The 19,327-nt window shown below is 33.2% G+C and overlaps 1 protein-coding gene across 1 annotated transcript; it reads right to left on the bottom strand.

Annotated features, from left to right (window-relative positions):
* Nucleotides 1–15,738: 15,738 nt before the first annotated feature.
* CLDN17 (claudin 17) lies at nt 15,739–18,150 on the bottom strand. Its single transcript, XM_074232253.1, has one exon. The coding sequence runs from the start codon at nt 17,989–17,991 to the stop codon at nt 17,320–17,322; it is 672 nt and encodes a 223-aa protein (XP_074088354.1). The 5' UTR covers nt 17,992–18,150; the 3' UTR covers nt 15,739–17,319.
* Between the last annotated feature and the right edge of the window lie 1,177 nt (nt 18,151–19,327).

Genomic DNA, 19,327 nt, shown 5'->3' with positions numbered 1-19,327 from the left:
TGAGAAACCTGATCCACATTGAGCTTTCCAAGCTACATGGAGCTCTCCCTACAGGGATTTGGGATCTGGGGTTATCTTGGTATTTCCCCCTTTCTCAAATGAGAAAACTGTTTGGGTGGAAAGTCTTCCAATAATTCTTTCAATGAATAAAGCCAACCAACTAAGGTCTACAGAAAAAAAGTGTCCATTTCTACTGTTAAGAGGATAAATATCTTCTCTTTGAGTTCATGTGCTAGGTAACAGTTTCTGCTTAACAATTAGTTATTCAAAGGTTTACCTCAAAAGGTGCTGAATTCTCTCACTTTAGAAGTCTCTAAGCCAAAGTTGTAATGACAATTTTTCATATACGTTATAGAAGGGATTCCTTTGATGTATTAGTTGAACTAGAAAGTCATTAAAGGTACCTTTTAATTCTCAAATTCTGTAAAGATGGTGATGCCATTGTAAAAAATGTGAAAGTTAAGTAAAGAGGTAAATTTAGGAGTATGTTAACTTTAGTTTTGGGCATATTGAATTTGAGGTGCCAGTCAAAGAGGACATGAATGGCAGGGAGTTGGAAATGTGTTAGTTGGATTCAGGAGAGAGAGTTGGCAATCATCTGCTTGGAGATGCTAATTTTACCAGTGTAAGTAGTTCATTAGGTAAGATCATCAAAGGAAGGAAGGTAGGAAGTGTAAAGCAAAATGAAAAGATCTTTGTTTAAGGAGTAGGAGGATGATGAAATAATAAACAGCAAAGAAGAGTCATCAGATAGGTGGGAGGAGAACAAGGAGAGAGTAGTGTCATCAAAGTCAAGGAAAGATTTTTTTCAGAAACAGTGGGTGGTTAACCGTGTTGAAAGATAGAGAACTATCTTCTGCAAAAAGACTATTGAATTTAGCAACTAAGAGATCACTGGTGACCTTTGAAAGAACAGTTTCCAGGAGAGTTCTGGAGTCAGAAGACATTGCAAGAGTTGTGGTTACTGTAGAAATTGTTCCCTTAAGTTCTCACTTATTCTCTTTCAGTTCAGATAAGTCTCCCAGATTTCTCTGAAACCACTTGCTTCTTCATTTCCTTCAGCATAATATTCTTTTACATTAATTTATCAGAATTTATTCAGATATTCTCTAATTGATAAAATAGTCCCTTCGTTTTCAGTTCTTTGCCACTTAAAAAGAAATGACAAAAAAAATTCCCCTCTCTGCTGTCTTTTTTTAATATATGGGTCTTTTTTTCTTTATTTGATGATTTTGAAGTTTAAGTCTGGATAACAGAGTATACATATCCAGATACTTTGGGGGGACATTTCAAGAATGACTGAACTAATTCAGCACCAGTTGATTAATATCCCTGTCTTCTATCAGCCTTACTAGAAATTATTGCTTTTTTTTTTTGGTAGAAATTTTTGCCAATTTTATAAGTATTAGATTGAGCTTCAGAATTGTTTTAACTTGCATTTCTATAATTATTAGTGTTGAGTAATTTTCATATTAATATTTTATTACTATGTTGAGAAATGCCTCTTCAGATTATATTATTATTTTATTATTATATTATATATTGGGAAAAACTATTGTCTTTATAAATTTGAATGTATTTCTTATGTATCTTGAATATTAGATCTTTATTAGCGAAATTTTCCCAGTTAAGAATTTTCCTTAAAATTTTTATTACATTAATTTTGTAAATAAGATTAATTATGGTCATTTGCTCCTTTATGTTGAGTATACAATTTCTTTCACTGATTGACTCTCTGTTCTTTAAACAGTACTCAGATAGTTTTGATGATTTTTTGTTTCATAGTATAATCTGAATTATAGTGTAGCACGCTTTACCCTCCTTCCATTCCCTTTTTCCTGCCAAGATTTCCCCTAGGATCCTTTGCCTTTTAATTTTTCCAGATTTTTCTAACTTTTTGAATAAGTAAATTAATCTGTAATGCAATTTTTTATTATATTGAGTTGACTGCCCACAAACAATATTTCTCCAACAAAATAGATTTTTATTGGTATATTTTTTTACAGTTTTTTTACATTTTTACATATTTTTCCCCCTCTACATCCCATTTCTCCCCACTGCCAAAGAGCTATTCTTTATAACAAGGAATTTTAAAAAAAGCAGGGAAAAATTAAGCGAAGTTAATTAATTTATTGAAAAAATTGAACATTATATGCAATATTCCACATCTATGGACCTTTGTCCCTGCAAAGGTCTTTGTTTTTTAGCTGTTGTACTTTCCATTTATATTGCTGAAATCATTGTGTAAACAATTTTCCTGGTTCTTCTTACCTTACTTTGTATAAGTTAAGGTTTTCCATGCTTCTGGGTATTTATTATATTCATTCTTCTTACCATACAGCAATGTTCCATCAAAATTTTTTTAGAGATATCCAGATGATGGAAATCATCTTTGTTTTCAGTTGTTTACCATGACAACATATATATATATATATATATATATATATATATATATATATATATATATATATATATAGTAAAATTTCTGCATCAAAAAGTATGGCATGTTATTGATCTTCCTTTGTATTTTTGGTGAGCCCTATGTGCTGTAAAGGGCCTGTGTAGCTCCTAGGCATGTTCCCTGCATGTGTGGCTTGAAAGAAGGTTTGTTACAAATTTCTAGCCCTTTCTACCCCACCCTTCTCTAAGGAAAAATTTTAAACCTTACCAGGAGGGGAAGCAGATAGTTGTCCTTCTTTCTCAAAGAAGGGGAAGCAAAAAACTGATATTAAAGGCAGCTGATCTCTCTTTAGAGAGAGTAGGTACTGGGCTAGATTTATATCTATCTGCTCCCTTAAGTTTTGTTAGTCTACAGGATTTTATCTCTCTTTAGTTTAGATATCAAGACCATATTTTATCATAAAAAGAGATTAGGAACATGCCTTCCTCCTCCCTTGCCCCCTCCCTCCCTCCCTCCCTCCATTTTCTTCCTCCCTCCCTCCCTTTTCTTCCTTCCTCCCTCCCTCTCTTTTCTTCCTTCCTCCCCCTTTTCCTCCCTCCCTTCTTCCTTCCTTCCCTCTTCTCTCTTTCCCTCATTTTTCTTAGTCTCTTTTCTTGCTTCCTTCCTTTCCTCTTGCTTTGCCTCTTTCCTTGCTTTGCTTTTCCTTTTCTTTCTCCTTCCTTTCTTCATGGTAGTACAGTTACATTAGTTTTTGAATTTTTTTTCAGAACACAGAAATGGAGTTTTAGAAGAACAATATTATATGAAATCTGGTGCTTTTGTGTATATATATATATACATATATATATATATATATGTATATATATATATATATATATATATATATTAGGGTTTATTGCTTTTTATAGCAACTCATAGGAGGTATTCTGGATAAATTTTCATGTTCTTATTTAAATAGGATTTTCCCTTTAAAATTATGTACATGTTGGGGCAGCTAGGTGGTGCAGTAGATAAAGCACCTGCCCTGGAGTCAGGAGTATCTGAGTTCAAATCCAACCTCAGGCACTTAATAATAATAATTACCTAGCTGTGTGGCCTTGGGCAAGCCACTTAACCCCATTGCCTTGCAAAAAAAAACCTAAAAAGAAAACTAAAATTATGTACATGCTAAACCTCTTATATTTTCCTTTTGCTGTAGCAAAGCCTGCTACTAATTAGTAAGGCTTATTCAGCCTATAATGGCATCCTATGGATTATTACAGAGGTTCATTAAATTTTTTTTAATGTTCAACATGTGATCTGAAAAATCAATAATCCTTAATAGCTTATGGCTATTATGGTAGGAAACATGCTCATCCTCCAGGTTATTTTTTAGAAATGTTTGAAGATGGCAATTTACTATAAAAAATAATAAATACAATAATTACAAAGTTTTCGCTTTGTAAAAAAAAGAGCTTGAGATCCTTGAAGTTGGGCATACTTTTGAATTAGTAACTGCAAATAAAATAGTTCTGAAACTTGCCAAGTCATTATCATTTCTAATGAGTATTAGATTGTAAATTTAGATATTGTTAAAGTGTGAGCTATAGCTTAATTTAGTCAACCCATGTGATACCTCTTCTCAATGCAGATGGTTATCATCTATGATAATTTTTGTTTCTATAGCAAACCATATATTGTATATTATTTCATCTTCATGATAGCTCTAATTTTTATTAGAAAAGAATTGAATGGAGTAGTATAAAGAGCACTATACTTGAAATCAGAAGAATTGGAACATAGGTTCTGATACTTTGACTGTGTAACATTGAATAAATTTCTGAATTTCTCTGATCCTCAGTGTCTTCATCTGCAAAATGGGGATAATGACATTAGTATTACCTTTCTTATATGGTTTTTGTGGGGACAATATAATGTAAATATGAACCATTGTTGTTAATGTGAGCCCCAAGCACAATTTTTGGAACATAATATGTCCTTAATAATTGCTTGTTTATTTATTATGAGGTAGATATACCAAGAATCATTATAGCCATTTTACTTACATAGAGAAATTAAAGTATTTGCCTAAAGTTACAATATGAGTTAAGGGCAGGAGAGCTGGTATTAGAACCCTACATGTCCCAACTCTCAGTCATAAAAACCATAGAAATTTTTCAGCTCTAGATGAGAACTTGGGGATCATCTGCTCTTGAACTCTCATTTATCAGATGAGGAAACTGAGGCTCAGGCATGTTTAGTGACTTCCCCAAGATCACATAAAAAGGACAAGAACCTGGTGTAATAGGTCTACCAGGGTTTCCCCATTCTCTCTATAGACCATCAGTTAGATGACAAAGCTCAGATTAGATTGGGAGGGGATCATAGGGCAAATTTTAAGATGTGCCTTTTTTGATGCAGCTTCCTAGTGGCCTCTGGCTGCGCTGAAGTGGCTTCCTGATTTTGGCATGCTTCCAATTTGGTGAGTGATTACCAGGCATTCATCACACCCTGCCCTGTTAACTAGATGAATTTCCATTTTTTTTTAGGTTGTTGTTGGTTTTTTTTTTTGCAAGGCAAATGGGGTTAAGTGGCTTGCCCAAGGCCACACAGCTAGGTAATTATTAAGTGTCTGAGACTGGATTTGAACCTAGGTCCTCCTGACTCCAGGGCCGTTGCTTTATCCACTACGCCACCTAGCTGCCCCTGAATTTCCATTTGAAGATGAAGAGACTGATTCTGTAAGAACTTCTATGATTTGCTGCCTTATTAAAAGAAGTTTCCTCGGAAGCTTAAGTTCTCTGGGTTACCCTGTTAAAACAAGGCCTACAGAAATGACCCTTTTCCAGCTGTTGGGGAGGATGACTGTCAAATAGCATGAATATCAACTCACTGCTCCCAGTCCCACAAATGTCTCTGCCCAGTCCCACACCTAGCATGAATCATTTGACTCTCTCTCCAGTATCTGGTTCTTTTGACTCAGATAAAAACCCTACAAAAACCTATTCCACTATGAATTTTGATGCACACAATTATATCTGGGGCTCCCAGTGGATTTATTTTCATTATCCCTTCTTATTGTGAGCATTTCCTCTCAATAAGTTAGTTTGCTTTACTTTTTTTTTCCCTGTTGATTCTATCTTGTGTTTCCATCTTTCTCTTTGCGATTTTGAACCTCAATTCACCTCAAATTGCATTAAGACAATTGGCAAAGAGGATGGGACACTGAAGCCAGTAAATATTACCTTTCTTTATGCTCCTGGGCCATGTAACTGCCTTCTCACTCATCCTCCAGGGTTCTTTAAATTCCTTTAATAGGGGTTCTCTACCATTGACTCTAGTCTCAGACAATTTTATTACCTGATTCAACCCGGTTCCATTTAATCACAACAATTAAATTAGCTTTTTACAAAGAACTATTTACTTCAAAAGTAAATCAGACAGAGTAAGATCAGACAAATCCATCTCCTCCCAAATACTGGGAAAACCATAATTTTCCCCATTCCCCTAACCATCTCAGCCTCTTGAGAGGGGAAGGGAATTATGTCCACAGTTTATAGCACAGTTCTATTAAGTCTTCATTTAGGTTTGAGTCCCAGGATTCTCGCCACAGGGACCTTGGAGCTTCCTCCAAGGTCCCTGTGGCGAGAATCCTGATCTGATGGAGATTCCACTGTCTACACTTAGAAATGAAGAGAACAAATTTTAGTTTAGAATAAAACCACAAAATCTGTTTCTTAGGGCCACAGGACCAGTGTTGCATGAGAGATTTCTGTGAGGGAATGCTCCTTAGGATCTGTAGTGAAATCCTCAGATGTGTGGGGAGGATGACATAATGGGTGGTATTGTTCTGTCCTCACTCCTAATACTATGGATTTGGAGAAGAGAAAGGGAGATGAGAAAGGTTTTTCTACTATAAGGGGCTTGAGAGAACAGTTTAAAAAAGCCAATGAAGAATCTATTCTAAAAACTTCCAGGAAATGCCTGACAAATCAACCCTTCCATTTTAGTTACCTGCCAAAGCATCTGGAAATTGAACAATTACACTGGCATCCTGTATGCAATAACTTGAATTACAGAACTGCCAGCAAATCATCAGAGAACCATAATCAGACTCATTACCTTTCTTTACATTCCTTTTACCCACTGTGTAGAATTGCTTTGCCTTCATTTAGGCTTAAAACTCCTATATGCCTCCATTTTTCAATTATATATTGGCAAAGATGGAAGGGTTCTGCGTATATGCCCTGTAAGTGGGTCTTGGCATAAGTTTGAATGAAATGATCCTTTATAGATGAAAGAACTTCCCCTTTACCTTCTTTGCCCCAATCTCTGTGGTGATAATTATTAATAGGTTACTATTCCCGAGGGAGACTTCTCATGTGTCTTTTTTTTTCAGTTTTTTTTTTACAAGGTAATGGGGTTAAGTGGATTTCCCAAGGCCACACAGCTAGGTAATTATTAAGTGTCTGAGGGCAGATTTGAACTCAGGTACTCCTGACTCCAGGGCCGGTGCTCTATCCATTGCACCACCTAGCCGCCCCCTCATGTGTCTTCTAATATTACCTCTGATATTGATCCAGAAGAAAGTTTGAGGTGCTTTTAGAGCATACACACATATCCCTTCTACCTTTGATCATTTTTCTAGTTTTTTTCAGTTTATTTAGCTTCTAACTTTTTGTCTCCTCTTTTATACTTACTTGAAGTTTGTTTATTTGTTGTCTTTCTAATATTAAAGAGCACATTCAGTTCATTAATCCTTATTTCATTAATTGTGTGTGTAGGGATATAGTCTTCCCCAGAAATTCTGGTATGCTGTTTGATTGTTAATTGTTTCTATGATTTGGTTTTGATCTCATTATTTAGGAATTCTTTGTTAAGTCTAAATTTAATTCTATATCTTTTGTTTCTGCTCCTTGAACTGATGACTGTTTTTGTTGCATCATGGTCTACAAAGGTTATATTTCTGCCCTTTACATCTGTTTTCAAAAGTTCCATTTAGGGTTAAATATATATATATATATATACATATATATATATGTATATATATATATATATTCATAAAATTTTTGGCAGACACATTTAGAATATACCATAAGGTTTTTAGTTGTAGATTCTCCAACAATTTTTTTTAGCTCTTTTGTCCTTTTGTTTGTTGTTTTAATTGACTCATCCAAAACTATGAAGACAATAAAATCTCCTGCTCCTACTATATTGTCAATGTCAATGTTCATTTACTTTGTCCTTTATGAATTTAGAAAACATTTAGACATTTAATAGTAGGGCATTTAATATTGATACTGATTCTGTCATTCCCTTCAGGATGATGCAATTTACTTGCTTATCCCTTTTTTGGGGGGGTTTTGAATTTTTTTGGTAACATGATTATAATTCCTGCTGTTTTTGGATTCATCTAATATAGAGTAAATTCTCTAATAGGTCCAGATTTCTATTCTTTTTGCTCTCTGATTTTTAAAATGTGTTTCTTGTATGTATCAGACTATGGGATTTTATTTTCTTATCCAGTCTTTAACTTTTTCATTTTATTAGTTTTTAAAAATACATTCATAGTTGAAATTATATGTTAGGTTTACATATACATACACATATAAGTATATATATATATATATATATATATATATATATATATATACATATATATTTTCCAAATTAGACTCCCTCTTCCTCTGTAAACACAATATTATGTCTCTTCAGTTATTCTATTTTAAGACAATCCTATTTACAATGGCTCTCTTCCCTTCATCCTCAAACCCACAACTCCTTGCCTTACCAATCTGTTATCTCTTTGTGTAGTTTTGCAGTTTTGTTTAGCTTATTAGTTTATTTTTCTTACTTTTATCCAGACGAGACTTAGATACATGTTTGAACTACTCAAATAGGCTTGTTACCATCATTTGTAGTTACTTCTTGCTTTCTTCTTTTTCCAAAATATCTAACACACCCATCAAAATATTTTATTCAGTTCAGTGCTTTGGGTAACAAAGTCTTTATAGCACTTCATGACCAGAACCTAAATGTTAAGGCCATCTATGAAATTATCATCATCATCATCATCATCATAATCATCATTATTTTGCAAGGCACTGGGGTTAAATGGCTTGCCTAAGGCCACACAGTTAGGTAATTATTAAGTGTCCGAGGCTGGATTTGAACTCAGGTACTCTTGACTCCAAGGCTGGTACTCTATCCACTGAGCCATCTAGCTGCCCCCCATCTATGAAATTATTGAAGCAATGTAACTGAAACAACTGGACTTGTATCCAAATAATCTAGTTTTTATTTTCATTCTAATACTTAGTAACCTTAGGACAAGTTGGCTCACTCACTAAACCCCAGTTTCCTCTTCTATAAAATTATAATAATAATTATACTACCAACCTCATTAGACTGTAATGAAGAAAGTTAACAAGGTATGACTTTTCCCTATTTAGGTGGTTCAGTGGTGATGTGAGTGAGACACTTATCTGGTTATGTGACCGTGGGCAAGTCATTTGATCAATGCCTCAGTTTCCTCAACTGTACAATGAGAATAATAGTACTTGCTTCTCAGGGTCATTGTGAGTATTAAATGAAATAAAAATAGTAATAAAAGCTGGCATTTTATGGTGCCAACTATGTGCTAGGCACTATGCTAAGCATTTAATAAAAGCTTGTTTGTTTTCTTCATTCATTGTCCAAGGTGACACAAACATACAGCAGAGTTGAGATTTTAATCTGAAGCTCCTATCAACAAATCTTTTATTCTTTTCACTGTTAGACATGATCATTGGTGGAATGAATATATATTTTTAAAAACTTTTTTTTATTAAAACCAGAATTGTACTTTCATACATATAAGGAGCTATTGGTGAGGAATTATTTCTACCAGTACAGATCAACATCATCTCTACTGCTAAAATTTTCAGAGGTTAGGTGACTGGGGTCACTAAGCAGAGAGGATAAGATAATTGACTGAGTCACATAGTCAATATGTGTCAGAAGTCAAACTTGAACTCAAATCTTTTTGACTCTGATCCATTGCATCATATTTCTTCTTCCTCTCTGGCATTATCATATGGTTGTTATTTTTATCTTTTCCAAATATTTTATCTTTTTAAAATGCATTTCATCAAATTATTTTTTATCAGAAAATAACTATGGTATAATAATTGACATTTATATGGTATTTTAAAGTTTGCAGACTCCTTTACCTGCATTATCCCTTTTGAGTTTTGCAACAATCCTTTGAGACACTTGAAGTATTTTTATCTTCATTTTGCAAAAAAGAATGCTGAGGTATAGTTGACTCACTTGTCCACTCTTAACAATTAAGTTTCAAAGATGGGATTTGAACCCAAGTCTTTCCTGGATTCATAGTAACCCTCTTTCCACTTACATCACCTTTCAAGTTTGTAAAGTGGTGCCAAATCACATCAAAGGTACCTTGAATGTCAGGTTACATAGCTTAGACATTCTATTGGCATTGTCATGGGGTAGTCACAGAATGTTTTTAAGCAAGGGAGGGGCTATCAGAACTATGCTTTAAGAAGATTAGTATGGTGGTTTTGGATTAATGCATCTGTTGATTTTCTAGTCAATCAGGTTTATAGATTTTTATGAAGGGCTGTACTATTTCTTTCAACAGGACGTTTTTCTAATTAACCATTCAACAAATTGTAAGTTTATGGTATTGTGAAAGATGTAAAGTACGCATTGTGATTGCATTTCCTACAAATTAAAAAAACACAATTATCCAAGTCATTACTTGTGACTCTTAGTGTATCTTTACATTCTGGTACAATCTTTTCCATGAAGAATATGTTGATTGCATATTTTTGACTAGAATCATTAATGAACAATAGAAAACAGACTTTAAGAAACTCTTTCCTTTATTGCTATGATAAAATAGATAATGTAATATGCTTTATATCCAGAAAACTTTAATTCTTTACAATCTTTATAATTTTGTTACATTAAATTTGATTTTTTATGCTATTCTGTCCATTAACATTGTTGTGGTTACTGAGTATCTTGTTTTCTTGACTCTACTTATTTTACTTTGCATCAGTTCATATAGATATTTCCATGTCTTTTTGTTTTCATCACACACATCACTTCTTGTAGTATAACACATTTTATTCATGTACCGCAATCTATTTAGTACCTCTCCAATTGATGAAAATTCACCTTGATACTAATTTATAATGATCATAAGGGGTGTGGTGACTTTTTTCTTATTGGTAGCTTTCTTGGGGGTGTTAAACCCCAAAATGGGGTATCTGATTCAAGAAATATAGTTTAGTCATTTTATTTGCATGGTTTCAAGTTATTTACCAAAATTGTAGCATTTCACAACTCCACCAATAATGTGTTGGTGTATTTATATTTCCACAATCCCTATAACTTTGATTGTTGTCAATTTAAAAATCATTTTTGTCCTTTTCAGGAAGTGAGCTGAAACAGTATTGTTTTGATTTTCATCTTTCTTATAACTAATGTTTTGGGATGTTTTTTCATGTGGTTGTAAATTTTGCAGTTTTTTAGCAACTTGTTCATATCCTTTGACCATTTATCTATTGGGGAATGGTTATCAGTTATATGTTTATTAATTATTTTTGTGTGTTGGATTTCAAATCTATATAATATAATATAATACAATATAATAATATAAAATAATATAATATAATACAATATAATATAATAATATAATATTTTTATTTTCATTAGACTTCTTATTTTAGAAGCATTAATTTTGTATATGCAGAAATTTCAGTTTCAAATAATCAAAATTATCTCTTGTGTCTTTTGTAACTGTCTCTATTTTTTTGCTGGTTTGATAAATGATCAAAGGATATGAATAGTCAATTTTCAGGAAAAGAAATCAAAGCTATCTATAGTTATAAAAATGTTTAAAATCACTATTAATTAGAGAAATGCAAATGAAACAGCTCTGAGGTACCACCTTTTACCTACCAGATTGACTAATATGATAGAAAAAGAAAATAACAAATGTTGGAGGGAATGTGGTGGAATTGTGAACTGTTCTAACCATTCTGGAGAACAATTTTGAACTATCCCCAAAGGGTAATAAAGCCACATTATTCTTTGACCTAATAGTTCTGAATCTCAAATAAATTTTTTAAAAAAAGATTGTGGAACAATATTTATAACAGTTATTTTTGTGGTGTTAAAGAATTGGAAATTGAGAGAATTCCCATCAATTGGGGAATGACTGAGCAAGTTGTGGTTTATAATTAGGATGGAATACTATTGTGCCATAAGAAATGATGAGTAGGATGCTTTCAGTAAAATCTGGAAAGAATTACCTGAACTGATGCAAAGTGAAGTAAGGAGACACAGTAATTGTGCACAGTAATAGTAATATTGTAAGATGATCAACTGTGAATGACTTAACTAGTCTCAGGCATAAAATGATTTCAAATAATCCCAAAGGATTCAGATAACTTGACTGGCATAGCATTAAAATATAAATTAATCATGATAGTATTAGAATTTTTGTTATATTGGTGGAGCCTAGCCATGAGCACTGATTATTTCTCCAGCTATTTAAGTTTTTTATTTTTTTATGGAGCCTTTAATTTGCAGTAGGCAAATTTCTACCATGCCATAATGCTAAAAGAACCAAAGAGTTCTAATATTTTATGCTGATCAAAGGATGTTTCATTTGCCTTAAAACTAGTTATAAAGTAGAATAATTGTATTTTTTCTCAATAATTTTATTTTGTTGAGATATAATGCTTAATATTTCTGGTCTTGTGTGAAGCAACTTCTTATCTCTTAGATAGTCAAAGGTAAAGATCACAGATATTGGTATAGCATGAATTTCTATGTTATTTTATGTTTTCAATGAGTCACCTATACATTCATTTTATTGGAAAGCAAAAAGTCCTCAGTTCTTGGTGAAATGCTCTAAATAGTGTCCAAGAGAACATTTTTGTTTTCATATAAGTCTATTTGGGCACATACTATCCAAACTTTGCAGTGATCTACAGTGAAATTTTGCAAGCTATACCTTTAGTTACCTGCTGCTATAAGTTTATAACTCATAACCTATCTCAGCAGATAAGACTCTGAACTGGAGGAAGCATGTAAGGATTCATTCAAAATGAGAATTGAAAACTCCTGGATTTCAAAGATTATGTCTTCCTTATTTCTGTTTTCAAATAGAGTTTAATCCAGTGTTTAACAGAAAGCATTCAAATGACTACTATGTGCAAGACATTGTTCTATGACATAGATCCTACTTTAAAAAATTATAAAATTTAGGGGGGAGGGAGATATGAGCATAGTAATTATGATACAAAGGAAAGTCTGAGAAGTATGATGGAGAAATACAAAAAAGTACCATAAGAAATTTGAAGCATTGAATAATTATTATTGTATTGATGTTTTGAATACTTCAATTTTCCAATGGGACAGATATGTCCCCATCCTCATCTCAAAGAGCTATTTTGAAATAAAAAGCATTTACAAAGCTAATCATCACATCAGTCAAATCTTACTTTATGTATAGTGTTCCACACCCCTGGAAATAAGGGAAGGAGGATTATTTGTACATCTCTTTTATTTAGGTTCAGCTTGATCATTGTAATTTCACAACATTGCTTCAATTGTTCTATTATTTTTTTCCATTTTCATGGTTGTAGTCATTTTGTACAGTGTTTCCCTTGTTCTTCCTACTTCCTTTTTTCAGTTTACATGCTTTCTCATGTTTCTTTCCTTATTCATTCTTTGCAATTTGGTAATATGTCATTATAAAATTAGTTTAGTTGTTCCTCAGTTGATAAGCATGTACTTTGTTTCTATTTCCTTATTCCTATAAAGAGTATGACTATAGTTGTATATGGAAACTGGAAAGATTACATTTTATCAAAGAGTGAGAATTGCTAAACCATTTATATCTCTGAAGAAGCACAGTAATCTTATTATAACCTGTGGATTTTTCTCTTTTGTGGATGTTAGGAAGGAACAGCAGGGACCTTGGTCCCTGGGAAATGTCTAATGACCTAGAACAGAGGATCCCAGATTGAGAGCTTGAAGAGAATTTGTCATCCATGTATCCTCTCATTTTACAAATGAGTAACTGGCTACAAGAAGTTCACAGCACCACTGTGAACCAAAGACATTTGCTGAATAAATCTTAAAATAATTATCTAACCTCCATCAAAAGTATTACAATGACATATTATACTAGAAAACTAAGGATGGCACAGGCTTATGATCCTATTTCACCCAATTTTCCCCAAAACATACTTTGAATAAAATGATGAATGCACAGATCTTTTAGATTCTTACAAGATCTTTTAATTCTTAGAAGCCTTTGGAATGACTGTTTTTTCATTGAGGTAAAGTGATTTCTATTTTCAGTGAATGTTATTGCCTATTTTTGGAATTGAAAATTCCACTAATCAAGATTTCATAGTTTTTCAAATCATGATTCTTTTGCATAGATCTATTATGTCCTAAGATCATGGTTATAATTCAAACATGCAAATGAGCAAATATGACTACATTAACAAACAAGGTTAAGGCACTAAGGAAAATGACTAGACCTGCGTTTTCTTGGAGTAGGGGAACTTCCTGTTGAGGAACTGACTACCAATGTATGTCAGTACCTTTTCTGTAATTTATAGTCTTAGGATATTGGCTGGAATTCTGAGGGGGTAATGTGATTGCTTATGGTGACATAGCCAGTCTATATCAAACGCTGTACTAGAATTTAGATCTTTTAACGTTGAAGTCAATTCACTGTTTGTAAAATCGTGCTTAAGAGTGGAAAAAAAATATAAAATGAAATACTGATCAAAATTTTGTTTTGATATATTATGACCCTGTAGGTGCTTTTCTAAAATGGGGCATGGCAGTGAAGTAGCTCACACTGATTTTACTTACTCAATGGTTCTTAAATTTATGGGCTTTTTTGCATTTTATCAAATAATAAATATTTACTGATGGATGTTTTGTTTTCCTAAATTTGGTTTCAATACTGAGTCCATGGTTTAACTTAATGGAATAAAGTCTAAACTTGGTTAAGTTTGTACTATTTATGCAATCCTGGAAATGATAAACTACCAGAGATGGGGTTCTGTATGTTCTTTCCCTCACTCCTATTTCTTTCTTTTCTGCCTCTACATCATATTTGCCCAGCCTTCAATAACAAGTATTATCAAATTTTTACTATTCAGTTGTTTAGATGTTGAATGAAGTTCAGATGTTAAAATCCCTGAAAATCAAACCTTTCTGGTCCTCGGTTTCTTTATTTGTAAAGTAGTTATAATAAAGCTTGGTCTGTTGCAATCATGAAAAGAGTTATTTCCAGGATCAAAAGAGGTAGTGATAGTCTAATATATAATATACCTTGAAATAATAAAGCAACTTTATAACTGTTAAACACTATATAGATGTTAAGGGTTTATTTTCATTGTACATTTTAATGTATCTATGAATTACAATGTGTATTTGTATGTATAATATTTGCTTGCTGTTTTCCAAGTATCCAAATATTAAACTTCTTTTTATTTATCAGTAGATACATCTCTCTTTTCAGATAAAAAAGAAACAAATCTCTTAAAAAGACCCATAATTGAGATTATAAATTCTTATTTCTAAAATCTCAGCCCACCATTTTATAGTTTCTGTTTTTCTCCCAAAACTACTGATTCCCTCTCCTACTATATTTTTGCAATTTAAATAGGTTTTTCTGTCTAATTTAGTTGGATCATTAGGAGTAAAATGCACCAGAAGGTTAAGGTTTAAAGATCCCTATGGAAGGAGAACTGGTTCTGTAGCAATTTACTACTTGCTCGTCTTCATGTTTCAGTTGTTTTAGTATAGGAAATAAGGGATTCTCTCTCTCTCTCTCTCTCTCTCTCTCTCTCTCTCTCTCTCTCTCTGTGTGTGTGTGTGTGTGTGTGTGTGTGTGTGTGTGTGTGTGTGTGTGTGTGTCTTCTACACACTCAACATTAGACCAACATTTGTGGGAGTATTCTGAGTTTAGTCTGAAAAGGAAAGGAGAACTTAGGAAGCTTAATATAAATCATTAAATGTTTTCTTATATTTACTTTTATCCCATACATTTATATGTGGATATTCATTTAGATAAAGCAACAATTTGTGATTTTGCATTTAAATTGGTTGGCTTACTTAGGCAATCTTGAAGGTTATCATTAGGGACCTAGTCTAGTTGAGATGTTGTTGACTTTTTGACCATCTCTCTCTCTCTCTCCCTCACTCTCCCTTAGAATTCTACTGTGTTTATTTTCTGAGTAAATGCAAAAGATGATTTGGTTGAGTAAAACATAATATTGAAGGGTCTTCCCTTAAAGGTGTATTTAATGTATATATTAGAATTACACAAAACTCCTTGATAAATGTAGCTACAGAGAAAACTGTTTAATGATCAATGACAAAAAATTAAATGAGGCATAATATATAAAAACATATATATATTATATATATAATATACACACATGTTAAAGGTTTGTTTGGGTACAACAAGATGGCAAAGTGGATAGAGTACCAAGTCTGGAATTAGGAAGAATCATATTTCTTAGTTTTGACAACCTCTTTCAAGACATTTTAGCATAGTACTATATTTGCCAATTAGCTTCATAATGAGTGAGCTTGTTCAAATCATGCATGTACTTAACTCTACATAACAGTTCCTTTCACATAGCAGATATTCAATAAATATTTAATCTTCTAAATCCTTGTTTTTTTTTCATTGGAAACTTGGAAAATCGCCTAAAATTCTTTGTGCTTCCTAAACTTGAATATCTGAAAATGGATTTAGAAATGTTTATGTCTTTAAGATAGTGGAGGAAACAGTAGCAAATCAAAATTAATGAACATATTTCCCCTGCCTCCTTAATTTATGTGTATATCTGTAAAATAATGAAATATAACAAGAGTCCAAAAAGTTCCTATAAAGCCAAAATATTTTTGCTTGATTTCTCTTTAAGATTCAGGAAGGCAATATTTACTTGGGCCTTAATTATTACCTCAGTCTACTATTATCTCAAGTATCTACTTCATTTCATAATCCAATACTGACAAGTGATTAAACAGTATTACCAAAAAGAAAAAACCAATATTCTCAACACTCAAAGATCAACGCTCTCACTTGGATCTATTTTATAATGTAGATGAAAATTAGTGTTAATAGCCTAAATTCTTATTCCTTTCCTTAGATCATATACATTCCATTTCCTCTCAAAAGATCACACATTGGGGCAGCTAGATGGTGCAGTTGATAGAGCACTGGCCCTGGAGTCAGGAGTACCTGAGTTTAAATCTGGCCTCAGACACTTAATAATTGCCTAGCTGTGTGGCCTTGGGCAAGCCACTTAACCCCATTGCCTTAAATTTTAAAAAAATCACATTTTATCAAGACATGTGATCTTAAATTTGAATGGTGCCTTTTTTTTTTGTCATCTCTTAAGTCAAAAAAATTCACACTTAAATCAGTCTTCTTCAAGTTGTATTTGTATTCCCACTGACTGGCACATGTTATTTATTCTTTCATTCAATTACTGGTAATAATTCTGTCTTTTTCTTCCTACATTTGCTGATTTTTATAATGAGTCATTTTCTTAGAAGGTTTTAAAATTCTTTTCATAGAATGAGAATTTCCATCATAGGACAAAGAAAAGTAAGTTGATATGCTGACTAGGAGGTTTGAGGTAGAAGTGAAAGTAGAGATGATAATTACTCAGGTTCATCAATAAGCAAATAATTTAAAATTCATTGCCTGTGTACAATCATTTCTATTTTTAACTCTGGTGGCAAAATACAATCTTTTATTGGTTCTACCATAGTTCATAACCACTTACCTACTAAACTCTCCCTATTTCTAGCCATACAGTTTGAAGGAGATAAGCAGGACCTTCACCTAAGTCCATATTCTGAACTCTCAGGTGCTAGACATAACTGGTAGAGGTCTTACTTGCCATCATTTTTTGGTGCTGTGGTTTGTATTGCATTTGGTGTCCTGATGATGAATATCCATGTCTCCTCATTCTTCTTCTGTAGAAACAAACACTACAGAGAAGAGACCCTCCAATAAGAAGAACAGCTGAACTTGTCCAACCAAGGAAGAGTGCAGCACCCAGCTCTCGTTTCTGTCCTACATGAATAGCTGGGTTGTAGAAGTCCTTAATGATGAGATGAGCTGTCCAACAGAGAGGAATCAGAATGATTATGCCTGTAAGGATAAAAAGGACTCCAGATGCACCCAGGAGGTGAGCTTTGATTTGCTCATTAGAGCCAGTACACTGGACTTGCTTCATGCTGAAGATGCCAACAAGCAGAGCAATCAAGGACAAAGCAACTGCCACACACATCAGTGCCCGGGATGCTTCTAAGACAGGTGGGAGAGCCAAAAGAGAGTTATAAAATTTGCATTGCCACCTAACATGTGCTTGTTGGATACAGTTCATCCAAAGTCCTTCCCAGATCCTTTCAAATATCACAATGTTGCTGTCAATGAAGGCAGACACTTTCCATTGAGGCAGCAGAGTTGTAGCAAGAGTCCCAGCTAGTCCAAGGAATCCAAGAATCAATCCAGCAATTTGTAGGGGATACAAAGCCATCTCCTTCTTCTGGAAGACAGTTGAATTTTAATGGTAAAAATAAGAGTTTTGAAATTTCTTATTATTTCTTTTATAGTCTCTTGTGATTTTTCACACTGATACTGCCTATAATATCTGAGTCCAAATAAGCAGCAGAAACCCAACTGACAGAAGCTAAAATACCTACTATATTAAAGATGAATTGTCTTTTTACTCACACATTTAATTCTATGTGCATAATTTCCCCTTTAGGTGTAATAGCTTTCCAGCCAATTAAAAGCCAGGCAGTAGTATATCAAGAAATGTTACATTCAGATACCATTATTTCTCATAGTATTATTGTCTTAGCAATGCTATAATTAAGAGTCAAGGCATCTATTGTGGCATAATAATTACAGAGTGGGATACTTCCTGATTAAAAGTTACTTTATTACACAATTGTAAAAGATTGGACCACAATTGAAGAAAATGTCAAAACATTAGTTTTTGGAGTTTATTGTTAATTTATCCATATTTAACATTGATTCTTATAATTTAGAAGGTATAACTTTAAACCTTTTATTAAAATTGTTAAAATTAGATAGATGCATTATAAGAGAAAAGATTTCAAAGAATGCTAAATTTCATAGTTTAGCCTCTAGGAGGAAAGGAAAGTGAATGAAATAATCCTGTTTCACTGACTTCTTTTTGTTCAAGTAATATCTTCTTCTGGTGTGTTATAACAATGAAACAATTGCTAAAACAAAAACTTAATTTTTTTTAAATAACTGAAATATCTGCTAAAATGGAGTGGTACAAAAATTATCTAAACAAACTAAATTAGATCAAAGTTCATAACTAACACTAAGTCCTGAGGAAATAAAGAGCTCTGCCCTCAAGGAACTTACAGTCTATTGAGGGAGACAATATGAAAATAACTATGATTTTCCTTCAATCTTGAAGGAGGACCATGACATCAGAGAGGTGATGTCATGATGGGCATATGAATTGGATTTGAGTGAGGGATGCTGTGCTAAATCACCAGTCTCACTTTCTCCTCCAGAGCCTTCTGGGTCCAGGGGCCAGATATGAATCAGGATGACTGTGGAGGTAATTATGGTTAAGTCACTTGCCCAAAGGCACACTGCTAGTGTTAAGTGTCTAAAGCTGGATTCAAACTCCTGTTCTAATTCCAAGGCTTGTGCTCCATTCACTGCATCACCTCATTCTCCCAAAAATTAGAGATAATTTCAGGAGAAAGGCATTAGAATTAAGGATCATCAGGAAATTCTTTCAAAAGGTGGGATTTTAGCTGAACCTTGAGGGAAGTCAGTCAGAGATGAGACAAAAAATTATTTAAAATTAGAATTGAGATTTT

The sequence above is a fragment of the Macrotis lagotis genome, chromosome 1, assembly GCF_037893015.1.
Source record: "Macrotis lagotis isolate mMagLag1 chromosome 1, bilby.v1.9.chrom.fasta, whole genome shotgun sequence".
NCBI lineage: Eukaryota > Metazoa > Chordata > Mammalia > Peramelemorphia > Peramelidae > Macrotis > Macrotis lagotis.
This window is presented reverse-complemented; position numbering and strand designations above follow the sequence as displayed.